The 16,717-nt window shown below is 44.6% G+C and overlaps 2 protein-coding genes across 7 annotated transcripts; one reads left to right on the top strand and one right to left on the bottom strand.

Moving 5' to 3' along the window:
• Positions 1-550: 550 nt before the first annotated feature.
• Positions 551-13,548, top strand: CDK2AP1 (cyclin dependent kinase 2 associated protein 1). Of its 5 annotated transcripts, none has more exons than XM_029961141.1 (4): positions 551-569; positions 9,318-9,424; positions 9,886-10,012; positions 12,689-13,548. In XM_029961141.1, exons 2-4 carry the CDS (start codon positions 9,347-9,349, stop codon positions 12,754-12,756), a joined length of 273 nt encoding a protein of 90 aa, XP_029817001.1. In that variant the 5' UTR covers positions 551-569; positions 9,318-9,346; the 3' UTR covers positions 12,757-13,548. The 5 variants fall into 5 exon arrangements, with proteins under 5 accessions (XP_029817001.1, XP_029817002.1, XP_017931720.1 ...); XM_029961142.1 differs by lacking the exon at positions 551-569 and adding an exon at positions 697-821; XM_018076231.3 differs by lacking the exon at positions 551-569 and adding an exon at positions 1,368-1,666.
• Positions 13,480-16,100, bottom strand: CUNH12orf65 (chromosome unknown C12orf65 homolog). Of its 2 annotated transcripts, none has more exons than XR_003915927.1 (3): positions 15,776-16,099; positions 14,747-15,113; positions 13,480-13,810 (listed from the first exon to the last, which is right to left on the bottom strand). XR_003915927.1 is itself a non-coding variant. In XM_029961140.1 (3 exons), the coding sequence occupies exons 1-2, from the start codon at positions 16,043-16,045 to the stop codon at positions 14,901-14,903; spliced, it is 483 nt and encodes a 160-aa protein (XP_029817000.1). In that variant the 5' UTR covers positions 16,046-16,100; the 3' UTR covers positions 13,480-13,810; positions 14,871-14,900. The 2 variants fall into 2 exon arrangements, 1 of the variants encoding a protein (XP_029817000.1); XM_029961140.1 differs by having other exon boundaries at positions 14,871-15,113; positions 15,776-16,100.
• Positions 16,101-16,717: the final 617 nt, after the last annotated feature.

Below are 16,717 nucleotides of genomic sequence, written 5' to 3'. Positions count from 1 at the left end.
TTTTCCCTTCCCTCCGCCGGTTTCCGAAGCACCGGGCGGGGGTTTTTTGCCGGCGCTGAGGGTTGCTTCCGTACATCGGGTCCCCGTGTGCGAGTCGGTGCAGCCTTAACAAAGCCGCAGCAGCAATTGCTTCGCTGTGGGATATTTGGAGGGGATCTCGCTGATCTCTGCGCGTTGGCTCGAATTAAACGGCACGAAAATGGAGAAGTTGCTTCTGACTTAGAAAAACCGTATTCCCGTCTCCCATTCCCGATGCCTGCAGGGCTGGCATCGGACCATCCCCAGCCACAAATCAGGCTGATTTTTTTTATTTTTTTTTTTTTCCCCCGAGAAAAAGTTTTGGAGTTGGGTTTCAGAGGGAGACAAATCAGCCTGGGTGATTTTTACGGCACCGTTAGTGGCTGTAATCCTGGGAGGCTGATGAACGAAAGGGATCACCGAGATGCACCTCTGTTCTAGCTGCCAGGAGAGCAACAATCTTATTTTACTGCAAGGAATCGTCGCCAGCTGGCGGATGAGCCGAGGTGCCGGTGCCTCAGACACTTTGATCCTGCGTGGAGCTGAGCTCGGTGGGGCTGTGAGCTGGAAAGGCTCCGTGTGCCGGGGTCGTGTGTGGGGAGTGCCGTGGGCCCCAGCGCTGCTCTGTGGAAGGGGATGTGCCGAGGATTTTTGACAAAAAGCAGAAGTGTCACCGGAGGGGGAAAAAAAAATAAAAAAGAAACAAAACAAAGCCGAGCAAGGGAAACCGTTCTCCTGTCGGCTCCCACGAGAACCTGTGCCTTGCTCTCCGGAACAGCCGTAAAATTGCAGGGAAAACAAAGGTGGTATTTTGCGATGGTGGGTGAGGGGTGGGGATTAGGTCATGCTGTGGGGGGGATCCGAGTCTGGCTGCTCTGCGAGCGGGGACTGCGAAATCCCGGCTCAGACATGCCGCGCACAATGCGAGCCGAGCGGGGAAGTTTCTGTCTCCAGCCCTCTCGCTGCCGTGTCGGTGCTTTCCAACGCTCCGGCTGCGAGCAGGGCTTTAGATTCTTTCATGCAGTTTTATCTTCCCCTTCCCCCCCAGTCCTCCTTTTTGCCTCGTAACGGCAAGTTAGCAGCAGTTTGCTGTCATGCTGGAACTATTCCTGTCTAAGTTGTCCTCTCTTCTGAGTTCGGATCATCCTCAACACCCCCAGAATCTTTTCAATGAAAGAACGTCCTCCTCTGAATCCAAAATGGGCTCTCTCTTCCCTCCCTGTCTTCTGCCATTATCCTCACGCACCAGCTCTTCCTCTAGCTGGTGGTATTGCCAGCACCGTGGCCTAAGGCCAAGGGACTTAGACAAAGCAGTCCTTGCAGTTGCACATATCGCATTCAGAGTGATATGACTGCAAATGGCCCCCTCCTTTCTGGAGCTTAATTCTGATTTGGAGGAGACCGCTTCTCTATTGTGCTTAAATTAAATGCCCCCCAGCCAGGGGGATAAATCCTAGGTCTGCTTCCAAACCTGGGGTGAAGGACCCCCCCGCCCCGTCCTGCAGAGGAGAGGAAAACAGGAAATCTGTCCCTTTTGGCCTGAAATCAGCCCTGCAGAAGCCTCTCTGTATGAATGCTGAATATTTTGGTCTCGGCCGACGGAGGGCTCTGGGCAGCTGTGGATCTCACAGGGATTTTCCTCTGGGAGGTAATGCTGCTTCCCTGCAGTGCAGGGCTTCTGGTGCAGGAGTATTTGGGAAGACAGTGTCGACTCAGCTCCCGGAGCTGCGTCCTTGCTGCAGAGCAAACTCCTTTCAAGTTTAGGCTGAGAGTGGCCACTCTGCAAAATTCTGTTTAAGCTGCACATCAGTGAGATGAAGCAGTTGTGGTTGGTGGGTGACTGGGCTCTGTTCTTGCACGGGAGCATGTTTTGGGAATCCAGTCCTAGACTGAAGTCCAGAGGGAGTGGAGCTGTGTGTGGGAGGAAATATGGGGAGGAAGCCTTCGTGGGTTGTCGGCAGATCTGGGGATGACTGTGGGTGAGGAAAATGCAGCTGCTCCACAAGTGACTCAGGATGCTGGAAGTATCTGGGTGCTGACTCCTCTGCCTTGCACCAGGCTGAGGGAACGAGATAGTGTTGTCACAGCAGAATTTGGTGCCTGTTCCTCTTCCCCAATGCCCAGAGCAGTGCTGACACTTGGCCCAGGGTGGCTGCACTGGGCTTACAGTGTTTTGTCTGAATTACTAGTCATCTTCCTGGAGGGGCTGAGCTCAGGAATTGGGCTCTGGCTGTAGCATCCCAGGCTGTCAGATCCAAGCTGCCTATGCTGGGGAGCCCCTTTAATCTCCTGCACAAGCACCTTCTCTGCCTGGGCTACAAAAGGTTGTTCTGGTGGGGACTTGCAGTGCTGTGGCTCTGCCTTCCCAGCCTCACCTGACCCTGCAGTGTCGCAGGGGAACCTTTATTACCTTTTCTAATAACCATGTTTTGATTTGTTTCTGTTTTCTTCCTTATCCTGCTGAATCCCAGGAAGTGCTGTTTCCTCCTCATCTGTCTTGTGTTTCATATTGTTTGACTGTTTCTCTGTACGGGACCAGCTGCTGAGCTGAGGTGAAGTAGTGTATCTCCATTGACTTAAGTGGAATAGAGACATTTACACCAGCTGTGAACTGATCTGTAGTTTGTTTTTCGCCCTGTTTCCATGTGTTTTCTGGCTCAGTGGATATTCAGCATTCCTATTTTGTTCAGAGTATGCACAGGTCAGAGAAAAGGAGTTTTAAGATCCAGAAGCTACAGCAGGAGAAACTACTTGGGATTTTCCTTTAGTTTTATTGTCATTCTTGCAGGAACGTCAGGTTTTGAGACAAAATCCTGTTTGTGTAATAAAGGCTATAAAAACTGTTGTCTGTAGGATCTGGAAGCACAGATTCCAGCAGGCTGGGACAAGGGAAGGAGCTGTGTCTTGGCTCCACAGGAACAAGCGGTGACCTGTCCAACAGACACTGCTGGACCTGGGGACCAGCAGGGCTGTGGGTGCACCTGCCACACCTCCCAGCAACCAGCAGCTTCTTGGGAAAAGTGCAAATTCTCACTGAGAGGTGAAACATAATAATTTCCCTGGCTGGGGCCGTAGGTTACAGATGGAGGGACCAGTCCCATTCACTCCTGAGAAGCGGTTCCAGCACACGAGGCCGGTCCTTGTGCTATTACACTGCAGTGCAGACTTGTATGAGCACGTGGCTTGCTTGTCGCCCTTTACAGAGACAGCTTCTGTTTGATATTGTTGTCCATATTGAGAGGTTGTTTTTGGAGTGGGAGTACTGGAAAGAATACTCTTTGTAGGCAGAACAGAGAGCAAAGTGTTCGTGCCTGAGCAGAGGAGATAATTTCTAGGAAATATACTCCCCTCTCTCATTCAAACTGAAATTTGCTGGATCCCTGATCTCTTGGAAGTCCATGAGAAGTTGAAAATGGTCTGAAAAGAAGCTCGCTAAACATGTTTCAGAATTAGCAATTTTTGGGTGGACTTGTTTGGGCATTTAGAAAACTGGCATTTTTGGCTTTGTCTACCTGAGTGTTTTACTTCAGAGCAACAGTGTGGTTTCCACAGTCAGCAAATCCTCACATGGTCCCCGCCCATCACATGCTGGTTGAGTTGCAGAATGGTTTTGGTCCATGCTAACTTGATTCCTTTCGGATAAAAATGATCCAGAAGCTCTACTCCAATTGTGCAGTGCTGATGCTGCATCCCTTTTAATGGGGACACAAGGATCCAAACCAAAGATTGGACAGCTTGGAACCATACCCCCATAGTCTGGGGGACCAGACTAAAATCTAACCTTAAGTCATACCCCCTCAGGCCAACTACATGTGGTGTACACGTACCAAATGCTTTCATCTTTTGATCTATTCCTTGTTGTGCCAAATAACTTGCTCATGTAGAAATAGCTTAAGCTGGAAAAGAAGAGTGGTGGGGAGTCCAAGGGACTGGCTTTTGTTTTTCTGATAAAAAAAGAAGACAGGAGGGTAGGAAGAGGAGACATAAAACATGACCATTATCCACATGGAAAGATTTAATAGCACAAGAGTACTCGAGGAAAGGCCCAGAGTGTGACAGATCAAAAGAGCAAGGCCTCTGGCTGTTCTGATAAAGAATGTCCCAGTTCTTGAGAACATATTTATGTGTCTGCGCACTGCGCTTTTTTAAAAGGAAATAGTTTTATTCAAAGAAAGGTCTGTTTCTTCCAGGAGGGCTGCTTAAAGGAGAAATAGTGGGTGAAAATACATTTTTCACAGCTAGTGCTATAAGGAATGTTTTGTGCAAATGAGAACAGGGTCCATTATTTTAAATTAAAAAATTTATGAGAAGGTTGGGGGAAATGGGGGCTGTGTGTTTGCACTCTGGGTTGGCAAGTCCTGTTAGAATTCAGTGTGTGGCTTGGCTGTGCAGTGGATATACTTGTGTAGACATGTGGTGTCCATGGATGGCAAGGAGTTCTTGTTGAACTTACACCAAAGTGCGTGGAGGGCTCGGGAATAAAATATTCCTGCAGTCAGCCAAAGCACTCCAGCTGTGCTGAGATCTGCACTGCAGAAATGGCTGTGCTGGTTGAGGCTTTACCTCTGCCCTGGTGCTCGAGGATGCCTCACAATGTGCATTGTCAGAGCAGATTACAGGAGCATTTCTCATGTGTTTTCTTGCAAAGTTGTCCAGCTTAGGACAGACCAATTTATATCCTCTCAGTTAAACTATTCTAGCCTTGTTGTCTTGTACCTCATAGGGTCAGGACCAACTGCCACCACCTGAAGCAGATGAAGTCCCCCAGGTGTGGCAGAAGCAATGACCTCCAGTACTGGGCTATATAGGGCTGTATACTGGGCTATATAGGCTATATATGACCACGAGCCACCAAAATGGCAACAGCCTTGATGCTGCCAACAGCCTCAGCTTGAAGGGTCTGTGAAATACAGGGAGAAGTGTTGAGACTCCACAGCCTGTGCCATGTACCTTGGATAAACTCCAGGTACAGGTATCTCTTCTTACACGCTGTCATGTTCGTGTGGGGAAAGAGTCTGTAAAATGGCAGTTTGCCTTTGCAGTTTTATAGGACCTTTTATAGGGCAGTAGAGAAACACAATCCAGTGGGATTGGCCCTTGGCTTGTCTCAGTCAGTTCTCCATGAGTAACTCAGTGAGTTGTGTGACTATTCCTGGCTTTCCTTTGCTGTCTGTGAAACAGGGTGGCAGTTGAGCTGTGTAGATGCATCTGATGGAAGTGGATCAGGTGAGTGTGTCCTGGTGTTCCTGCTCCTGCTGCTTCCTTGCAGGGTGCTCAGCAAGGTGCCTTCCCAGTTATTTTCCAGCAAGTAGCAGTAAGGGAATTAAGAATTAAAACTTGAATCAGCAAATTGATCGTCATTGTTTAGGCTTGGAGATAGTAGCAAAGAAGCTGAAGGGATCCCTACAAACCTATCAGGAATTAATGACAAGATTCCTGGTCAGTGGGAGTTAAGGCAAGCAAAGATTGATTTGAGATCCTTTGTCTCTTAGGGTGTTAATTTGGGCTCAGAGAGAGGGCTGGAAGGAAGAGATTTGGATACCAAAATCTCGTTTCTATTTGCTGTACCTCCCCTCAATTAATATAGATTAATATTGATTAACAAGAAAATCACTATATTTTTGTGAGAAAAATGCTTGTGGCAGTCTTCTGCTTGAATACAGAAATAAAAGACATTGTTGGTACAAGAATAAATGGGGATCTACAAGGTTTTGTGTACATTTAATTAGGAAAGTGGAGGGAGGAAAGCATGTGTATTAATTTAGGTTTTAAACAACAGCAAGCACTAAGACAATTTGGGATGTGATACAGGGTGTCAGTGAAATTCAGTACCAAGCACACTCCCTTTTCGATTCTGTCAGTTCTTAACTGTCTCCATTGTCATTTTAACGTGAGAGAGCAAACCTCGATTTAGATCCCCCCTCCTCTTTTTCTCTCCAGTGAATACCTAATCATCACACTGATTTTTGACTGGGTATTGACTGTGAGACTTCCTGGCCTAATTTTTCTTTCTAGCTATAATAGCAATATCTGGTGATTTATTTTTTTTTTTTTAAGCTGAGATATACAGGCTGTTCAGACACGCAGCTGAATTTTGGGTTAATTGAGTAACAGTCAGCCAAGACCCAGGGCTTCTCCTCGAGGTTAACATACAAAGTGATAGGTCAGAAAGCTCAGGGTCTGTTGCCCTGTGAGATACTAATACCCCCCCAATTAATTTCATTTTCATGATTGCGTCATCTTAAATTGAGGTGAAATCAAGGATTTTTCCTTTCCCCCCCTCCTTCAGCTGAGTTTGACTGGCACAACTTCTGACATGGATGTGTGGAGGCTGGTGCTGCGGCCAAGCCAAATCCTTTCCTTTGTTCTCAGGGCCTGCTGCTGCTGCTGATAAAGTGGTCGGCGCATGGCATTATGTCTTATTACATTTTTGATGCAGACTGCAAAGAAACGGGTAAACTCACCATGGTTACCACGCTCTGTCACTTGGCAGGGCACGGCGCACTCAGCGATGGCCTCTAGTGTCTGCAGCACAGCTCTGCACCGCCCGGGCACGGCACAGCCGCGGCTCCTGCGCTGCTCCTTCCCACCGGGAGCCACAGCCAGCTCCGGCCGCAGCTCCTTACTCAGCCTTGGAAGTTCCTGTTTGCTTTTATCCCTCCGTGTTGACTGACTCCCTGCTGGATTCATGCTCCCGTGCTGACACCAGCCCAGCGCTGTCCTGCTTCCACAGCTGTGAAACTTCCTTGGTCAGCCCCAGATCTGTGAAACTTTCTTGCTCAGCCCCTGGATCCATTCACTGCTTTGTCCTGGCACATCACATTTCTAACAGAGTTTCTCTCTCTATCCCACACATACCCTGCTGTGTTATTTCCTACAGACCAAGTTCGTGTCGTTGCTTAAACGTAACCTGAAACAGTCACTGAATTATCTGGACTGTATTATCATAAAATCATAGAATAGGCTGAGTTGGATCCATCAGGATCATCGAGTCCAAATCCTGGCCCTGCACAGACATCAGCACAGCTCAGCTGCCACCCTGGTTCACAGGCACCAAAGGAAAACCAGGAATAGTTACCCAACTCACCCCAACAATCCCACCATGTGCTTGAGAGCGTTGTCCAAATGCTTCTTGAGCTCAGACAGCCTTGGTGCTGTGACCACTGCCCTGGGGAGCCTGTTCAGTGCCCAACCACTCTCTGGGTGAAAAACCTTTTCCTGATGTCATTAATCAGTGTGTTATCATTAACCAATAAGGGATCAATAAGTTGCTCTTTGTTTTGCATGGGCTGCAGCTCAGCTTTGCTGGCTGGGTAGAGCAGGATTCCTGAGCCGGGTCGCTGCCTTGTTCTGAACCAGTTTGGAGCATCCAGGTCTTGGATGTGACTGCTTCCAACAGCAGTTTGGGAACAAGTCTTTGCAGGATAGGTCTTTTGCTTTATTGTACATGAGGAAAAATCGCTTAAGCCTTTCTCTGCTTAATTGAGGTAATTAAACCTTCTTACCTTGCAGCACAAGGGGCTCATTAATGTTTTTGAAGCATTTTGAAGTCCTTGGAAAAAAAGATGCGGTTTGTTGTTGTGCCATGTTTGGGAACTGTTGAAATTCAGTCATCTGGACTTGAAATACTGAGTTGCACACACAGAAATCTTACACTGGAGTGTGTATTTTGAGCTGATAATGTGAAGAACTAACTGAGAGAGTAGCTGACAACTGTGGTGTTCCTTCCCAGTGCCCTGCTCTGTGGGTGTGATGTTTAGTTTTTGGGGGGTTTTACTGTGCTTAAGCAAAATTCGCTCCATGTGAAACCTCAGCAATGAAAATGCAGGTCTGCAATGCCATAACATTCAGCAGCTCAGTTAAAGACAGAGAAATGTTGCTTCTTTAAGGTGACCTGCTGACCAGCCCAATTTGCCTTTCTGGAGGGGATTTCACATCTGGTTAACAAGTAAAAATTAGAGAACACGCTCTCTTCTTGTAATGAAGAAAACACCCCAGTGATATCCTGTGGTAATTCTGAAATGGAAAGAGACTTCCCAACTGAGGACAAGAGTCTATTCCACTGTGATCAGAGCTTTCTACAGAGTAACTGCTGGCCCTTTCTTTTTGTAGTGAGGGGAAAATAGGAATGAAATCACTTGTAACTTTAAAACAAAGCTAGAGATTTACATAGTACTGAGCCCCAGTGACTTTTAGCATCAGTTTAATTTAGATTTAAATGAAGGCTGGTAAATGAGATCTGTTCCTCTTACGAAAGGCAGTTGGGAATTTTCAGCAGAGGAGTTTGTGAGGGGGGAGATTTTTCCAGACAGCAGGCAGTCTGTGTCTGTGCCTACAGGCAAAGGCAGCAGCATCTGTGGATGCAAGGGCACGGGAGCTGCAGGAGTGAAGAAGTTCAGTGCTGTGGTGCTCCCTTGCTCCTGAGTGTAAGTCCAGGACCAGCAGGCCCTCCAGCACAGTTGTGATATGGGCAGCATAATTAAGCCCCCTAAGAAAAACCTAGAAGTTGTTTCTCAGACCCAAATTTTTCCCCCTGCAGGGCAAGGGGGAGGAAGTGTTTTGTTTCTGAAGCGGTTTGTCAATGAACACGAGTCAGTTTCTGGAACTCTGGATTCAAAACTCGTTAGATGTGAATATAATGTTTTATAACTTTAGAAAAAGTAACCCGAAGTGATGTTGTTTTTCCTTTGATTTGCTTATATAGCACAATTTGACTGGCTAAAAACGTTTGATATCACACAAAGAGGAATAATGGCAGCACTGCTGGGCTCTGGTGTCACACAATGAGCAGCAGATCTGATCCACCTCAACTCACTGTTCCCTAGGAATGGTTTTGGCATTGGCTGAAAATAGTACTGAGGGTAACTTGCTTTGACCATGTAATGACACTTTGAGTTGCAAAATTACTTTCAGATAACTTGCACTGAAAAAGTAAAAATAGCCCAGTACATCAGACTCATCTGTGTGGAATGTATATATGCAAAAATAGGGCTCCTTAATATTTACAGTTTGTCTGGGCAGAACAACCTGTCATGCTACACTCGGCTTCACTTTTAGGCAAACAGTTTGCACTGATACTGTTGCAGGCTGTGTCATTTCCCAGTGTGCAGCAAACATTAGAGAGGCATTAATTTAACCATTCTTTTCCTTGCAGTGACACTCAGAAATGTCATTAGTGATCCCAGACAAAGGTGAGAGGTCACAGCTTTAGAAACAAGTGATTAAAACGTGTCCCAATGTAGCAGACTAATTGATCTTTAGATAATAATAGATTTTTTTTCTCTCTTTTCTCTCTACAGCTGGGAGTGTTCACTCTCCCTCCACAAGTATGGCAACGTCTGCACAATACAGACAGCTCATAAATGACTATGGACCCCCATCTCTAGGCTATACACAAGGGATGCAGGTATAGCTCTGCTTATTTTCCTTTAATCAGATCACTGACCCCACGTTTGCACAGTAGCACGGATTGTGGCCTGTAATCTGAGGTGTTCCTCCCTCCCACCAAGGTTTGAAATCAAACCCAAATGGCAGGACTGCTTCCTCACACATGTCTGGGGATCAAATTAGACTAAGCAGAGTGCTGAGGGAGGTTGTTACTAATTAACTGTTAGTCCCATCCTGTGTGAGTCACAGAGAAACATGTCTTGAATTATGTTAGTAAGGGCTCTAACATATTTTAAAGTTATTTGTTAAAAAATGAATATTTCTGTACAGTTTTCTTCTCACTCTCCCTGCCCAGCTAACTTCTCCCCAAAATATACATCTCAACACTGAAAAAGCAGGAACAGGGTTAACGGTTGCTGTTTGTTGTAATTGTTTTGTTTTTACAGTATTTGATTGAGATTAATCTACTTTCAACCACAGGGTACCAGCAGCAGTCAAGTACCACAGAGCAAATATGCAGAACTTCTAGCTATCATAGAAGAATTAGGAAAAGAGATTAGACCCACATATGCTGGGAGTAAAAGTGCGATGGAGAGGCTAAAAAGAGGTAACTTTTAAGCTTATTTTAAAACAATAATCGTGTCCTCTACACTTTGTGCACTGACTGCTTGTGTCCAACTGCATGACAACTGTGTCCTTTGAAAGGAGACAGCCTGAGCTCCTCATGGAACTGGAAGTATTAACCTGCAGCTGAAACCTTGGGATGCTCTGTCTGTGCTGTATTTGATAGATAAACAGTGACAAAATGTGTTTCATGTGCACACAGAGAGTTCCAGTTAATAACTCGACTCCTGTTGTGGAACCCTTAATGGATACATTCTTTCAGGGTCCCCTTACTTGCCCCTTCAATTCCCTTTTCTCCCCAGTCTCCAAAATACACAGCCAAGCATTGTTTACTTCTTCTCATACACATCTCCCACCTACTTGGCCCAGGAATCTTCACTGAAGTGCATTTTGCCTAAAGAAGTACAACATTGTGGAAATTCACGCTGGGGCTGGTGGAGAGAAGGTGTCAGGGAAGGCTGTTCAGACTGAGATGTCAAACATAAACGTTCTGTTACCTGCTGTCAGTGATTGTGGTGTCATTAAGAGTCCACTAGAAAGGGCCAGAGAAGCTTTTAGGGCTGGCTGATGAGTCTCTGTGGCTTTGCTTTGTCAGCTAAAAGGGGTAATAAATGCCCTTTCCTTGCAGTGTAAAAGAAACCCCTGCATGCCCCACTGGTGACATCAGCCTGACATTGTCCTCTGCAGGGGACGTGCAGGGATATTTCTGAAGGAGCAGTGGGACATTCCAGTGCTCCAGCTCCTGAAATGACCCTGAAAGGCCATGGACAACAGTTGTGCTGCCAGTTCAGATCTTTGCCAGTGTAACATGGTTACCTTTTCCTCCCTTCCCGTGGTCCTTGTGCTGAGATTGGCTCATGCATTTGACCCGGAATGGGAATGTTATTGTAACAGAGTAACTTCACCACCTTGCAAATCCTTTACATTTACCCAAGACTACAAAGCTTTATTTAAGGCTCAACCATTATGGGAGAGTAATATATCTGCCGTGACATGCAATAAAATGACTAGTAGCTGTTCTGGGAAAGGATGCAATAAAGTCTGCTGATGAGTGGTAAGTGGAATCTGGCCCAGCTAAAATCAATGTTGCTGGAGTCTCTCTTTATTGCATTGCCTGAGTCAGTATTAATAGATCATGAATGGCAATAGGCTAATGGGGACAGCTTGAGAGAGACCAGGGGAGATGCAGACCTTCTCTGAGCTGGATGGTTCAGTTTGGGGAGGAAAAGTTGTTTTGCTGCTTCTAAAGCGAGTATTTAATTTGTTGGTTAATGTAGGTTTAAGATTCAGTGCTGCCACTGTGACTTGCCTGTGTTGCAAAGAATCCCAAATAAATACTTTTTGCTGCCATCTTTTGGTCACAAACGTACCTCTCTTTCCATTTTGGGAGCCTGATGGCTGAAGGAGCATGTGCAAGTGTGAGAGCAAAAGTGACTGAGGGGAACCACGTGACTGCTGCCTCCATGGCCATGGAGGTTATTCCTGAATAAAGTCCCTGTCCCCAGCTCCACCCGCTCCTACTGACCTCTAAAATTGGCCAAAGTCCCAGTGTTCTACATTATTCAGAGTAGTTCTGCTGCATAAACTGGGCGTCCTGCCACCACATCCAGGTCTGACACACTGCTGTGAGTAGGAGTTTCTGGATCCCACAGCTGCAGCTTTACTCCTCTGTGGCAGTTTAACCCTCTGCAAAGCCCTGCACTCATCATGTCCCAGGTCAGTCCTCCTTGGATGGAAAGGCAGTTGCTGTGACCTGGGCTAGCAGCCTTCTAGAAACAGAAGCCATTGTCTCTAGAGACTAACCCCCATCTATTGCCCCACTGCCCTTTCTCCACCTTGTTAAGGAGCATGACTGAGCAGAGAAATCACCTTCTATCCTACCCTGTCAGCAAAACAGAACCTCCTTTGTTGTAGAAAAATCTGTCCATCTCCCATTTTAAAATCTATCTCAAGCTCTGTTCTTTCAGCAGCTCTGTGAACACAAATCTACATTTAGTTCCAGAATCAAGGTCCAGATTGCTGGAACTTCAAGGCAACAGGACTTGTAGTGGAAAATTCCACATTCTGTCTCTCAGATGAGAGTAGATGTAAAGTGGTGATGATTTCCATTGGGAGCTGAGCCAGTGTTAGGAGGTAACTTTTTGCACACACCATAAAAAAAAAATCTCTTATTTTTACAAGAGACACAACTTGTCTTTAAGCAGCATTATGATGCTTGGATTTTGATGCATCCTCAAGGAGAATTATCCCAAGGGACTAAGACTTTCAGAGCTTGCTACAATGACTCCCCAAATAACTTTGTAATTTGTGTCACTCCACTGTAGCAAAATAACTCACTGGTAGGCAAGATTTTTTTTTTTCCTTTAAGTCTTTGATTTTAAGTAGGTCCACACTGCACATGAAGATCTGCCTGTCACTGCAGACCTATAAATCTTACTGTGCTCTGCTTTAGTCCCTTTTCAATTTATGATGCGAGTTTGGGAGAGCAAACTTGTTCAGGAGCAGCTGATGTTTGGGGCACGAGGGCTGCCTCCCTTTTCTGAGGCCTGCTCTGGTAGCCTTGGCAACTTGGGACAGAAATACATAAACCTTCCTGTGGGCTGCCATTGCAAGTGTGACCTGAATGGGATGATTTAAAACATGTCCAATTCTTTTGCAGGCATTATTCATGCCAGAGGATTAGTTCGGGAATGCCTGGCTGAGACGGAACGAAACGCACGATCTTAGCCCACTAATTCAGCTGCAAGATTTTCCATCTCTTCATGAAGAAAAAGTAACACTTATTCCTTTTGACTCTTGAAACATTCAGACAAATTCCTTTATTTTGAATGTTTTACCTTTCTTGTTTTGCCCTTGCAAAAATGTATAGTTAAGAATGAAAAAAAGAAAAAACCAACCAAGGATTTTTCAACTTACTGAGGGTTTGCATTTTGTAAAGACGTTAAAACTCCCTAAAATGTTTCTAAAACATGGAAACTGAAGTGCATGCAGAGGAATGCTCTCTCTCTCCCAGGCTATATTTCAGTTCTCTTCTTACCCAGCCACAGCCTCATTCTGTTTTTTCCTTCAACTATATTCACTTATCCCCAAACTGTCAATCTTTCAAAGTTTGACATAAGCTCTAAGGATTTTTTTAATAAATGCAGAATAGCATGCTGTACCTAGTAGTCTGCTAAGTCACAATTTGTCATACAGCATAGACCCTGCTTAGAAATAACCTCCCCCTTCTCTTATTTTTCCTTTTTTTGTTCATTTTGCATAAACATTTGCATGACTGTTAGTGCTTTGAAGTCCATTTAAAGTGCATGAGCTATATGGAAAATAGGGAAACCTATTAAATAATAACAAGGTCCTGGAAAGCTAATTCCTACATTAAGGCTGGAGATTTCAGTTTAAAGTTTGCCAAAAAAAAAAAAAAGGAAAATTCTGGATAAATTACTAAAACTGTTATTTGCATCTTTGTATGTATTTATTACTTGACGTAATAAAGCTTATTTTCATTAACAGTTTGTATTAAAACTATGTACAGTCACTTTAATCAGATTCACACTCCACAAACAAGAGCTGTCAAACAGGTAAAAATTGAACCTTCATGCAGGAGTTCAGGAAAGGACAAGGGAAGGGGCTGCAGTTTGCTGCTGAGTTTCCATCCATGGCACCGTTGGGATGCAGTCAGTCTCTGGGAAAAGGAGGTGGAGTTCAAGGTCTCTGTTTTCAAAATCCATACTCTGGCTTTGGGTCTTTGGTGAAGGCCAAAACTTGGTGGCAGCTGGTGAGGGTGCTGCCCAAAAATGAATGAGAAGTTCTGGTTAAGCAGGTGGGAGTTGTTAACAGGGTAAAACCAGGAAATTGCACCTCAGCAGTGACTTCAGAGTAGGTGAGAAAGGAAATGCAGCTGCATTTGTTTGTTGGTATCTTCACTCATTTTGAGTGAAGATACCAACATGCCCAAATTCAACTGCAGCATGGCATAAACATAATAAATGACTAATTCACTATTATAAAATGAAAAAAAAATCTAAATCCTAAAGAAAATGGGATGGCTAATACATACAGACCTATGGATACCTGAACAAAATACAGTATTAAGAGGCAAACTTAAAAAAGAGTTAATTAATTCACAGCTTGGATGAACTGGACTCTGTTGCCTTGGGAGGCAGCTTCCAAAAACATTGTTCCTTATCTGTAATGACCCAGTTTTACCTCTGAACTGGAAGAAATGACTGCCCAGCCCTCACTTGAGGAGAGACCCTCCTTCCTGCACCCAGTGCTCAGCACCACTGCAGGTAAGGTCTGTAAAGCTGCTGTTCAAACTTTGCTCAGAGCTGAGCAGGACAGAGCATTTGTTCAGCTGACACCTCTGGAGGAGGCAGCCAGTGACTGGTGTCTCTTCCATCAGCAGGTCAGTTCACACCAGCACAACCAGCACCTAAACCTGGTTTAGAAAGGATTTATGTCACTGAAGGCATTGCCTGAGTAAGGATGGGAAGTGAGAACCTTTTAGTGCTGTTTCCCTCGTGTGCTGGAGCCCCTACAAAGCATCCCAAGGTGTCACCTGGGCAGAAGGAAATCTACTGAATTCTTTTTTGTCTCCCTTAACAACAGTGGAAAGTTTATAGTTCCTTTTTAACAAGGATTCTTTTATCTTCTGAACTTGGCAGAACAACTGATTGCTGAGCATGATTAATGAGATGATGGCAGACAGAAGCAGGAATACCTGAGTGCTTTTATCCCTTGACAGCAACAGCAGGTCAGCACTGGGGGTTTCAGCTGTGCCTCTGAAGCCCCACATCGTGTTAGTCTGAAAGGTGTGTTCAGGTCTAATGACACATTTCCCTTACCCCACTAGGGCAAGTCAGTATTTCACATGTTCATTTCTTATCCAGTTGTTGCACCTCTTTAAAAAGCTTTTTCCTTTCCAGGTTTTCCTTTGCTCTTCTTTTTTTCTCCTGCTTCTTCTTCTCTGATGCTTTTTTCTCTTTATAAACATCACTCTCTTCACCTTTGTAGAAAAGATCAACTTTTTCCTGCAGGATTTCTCTGGCAATCTTTCTGTTCTTCTCCACTGATCTTGTTTGATGACACTAAAGAAATACAACAGGATGTTTTTACTGGAACTTTAACCTGTTTATTCTTCTGCTTTCCCTCTCAGTCTGTATATTCCTGCCATTACAGCAAAGAAACTCCCCTTCTCCTGAAGCCAAGAGCATCCTCCTACCAATAACAGCTGGAACTTTTATATCCAGATGATATATTTTAATAATTATTGCTACTGCACTTGTCAGACTGGCTTTTGCATTAATCTTTAATGCTTCCATATTACCTTGGAAAGCTGCTTGAGTTTAACTGAACTGTGTCTTCCCCTTGTGACAGGAAGCAAAGATTAATTTCAAGGTATTAATTCACAGGAAGTAGGTAAGGGAAATGCTTAAAAAGGATCTGCAGAGTGTGAGCAACTTGTTAAAGGAGAGATTCTCACTCCCATGGGGGACAGGAATGTGACAGCTACAATGAAGATTCATTTACCTGAAAACTACAAACCAGTAAATTCATGGCAAAGCCAGGAAGATCAGCTCTGACCCCAGTTTATTTATCTGCTGACAGCCAGAGGTGCTTCTTGCTGAGATTCTTTACCATAAATATAAACTTTTCCTCGTGCCACGTACACTGTGATTGTGCTTTACTCTGAAAGGAGGCCTGGAAGTTGTGATGCAATTTGTGCCTTAACAAAATAGAACATAATTACCTTCACTACAAGCCCAGATGGAATATGCTTCAGGACAACACAGTTGTTTGTCTTATTTGTGGCTTGACCCCCTGGGCCATCACCTCTCACAAACTGTTCCTCCAGTTCTGCCTCAGTGAGTCCAAGGAGATTCAGGGAGTTCCTCTTTCTTGCTGCCTGAAGCATGGGAATGCTGGGCAGGGAAAGCTGCTGCTTCCTCAAAATCCACGGTGTCCATGCTGACAATTCTCTCAGTAAGAATGGAAAATGAAAGAAACCTGGAACATTCATACAGGAGTGAGGACAGGCTTCTCTGGGATGAAACCTGGAATGGAAGTGGAGAGTGGAGTTTACTATGAGAATCCTTGTTTTCAGATGATCCAGTTTGGCTGCACATCTTATGCAATATTTTCACAATCAGGTTTGTTTTCAAGGATATCTGAACTGTTTCACTGGCATTTGCCCTGGAATATTTACCATTCTGAATGGAATTTTGGTTCTTAATGTTATTAGGTTTCTTAAAATAGTTGGGATTATTATTTTTGAAAGGGATCTGGAAAACAGTCAATAAACACTCCTACCAACGCTTGGGAAACACTAAAGGTATCAAATATTAAAAAAAGAGAGGAAAGAGAGGTTATTTCTGCCTTGGAGTCTGACCTGAACAGCCTCATGGATAATGAGGAATGTCAAGTCCTACTGCTTTCAAATGTCACTCTGCAATAAACAATTAAAAGAGTACATCCTGTCATGCTTAAAGTAGAAGAAAATACTTCAGCGTGTGAATAAATATTCATAAGAAATTGAACATAAGTTGAAATAATTAAATAATAATAAAAATAATTGAAAATATTTTTAAGCAAACTTTTATTGGCACCCACTGAAGAAGTTAGTAATTTTTTAACGAAAAATACATGCAGAAAAACCGGGAATAAGCGTTTATTTAGCCGGTTTCATACGGCT

This window comes from Manacus vitellinus, unplaced genomic scaffold (genome assembly GCF_001715985.3).
Source record: "Manacus vitellinus isolate BGI_N305 unplaced genomic scaffold, ASM171598v3 scaffold_31_pilon, whole genome shotgun sequence".
Classification (NCBI taxonomy): Eukaryota; Metazoa; Chordata; class Aves; order Passeriformes; family Pipridae; genus Manacus; species Manacus vitellinus.
The sequence above is the reverse complement of the archived record's forward strand: the minus strand, read 5'-3'. Positions and strand labels throughout refer to the sequence as shown.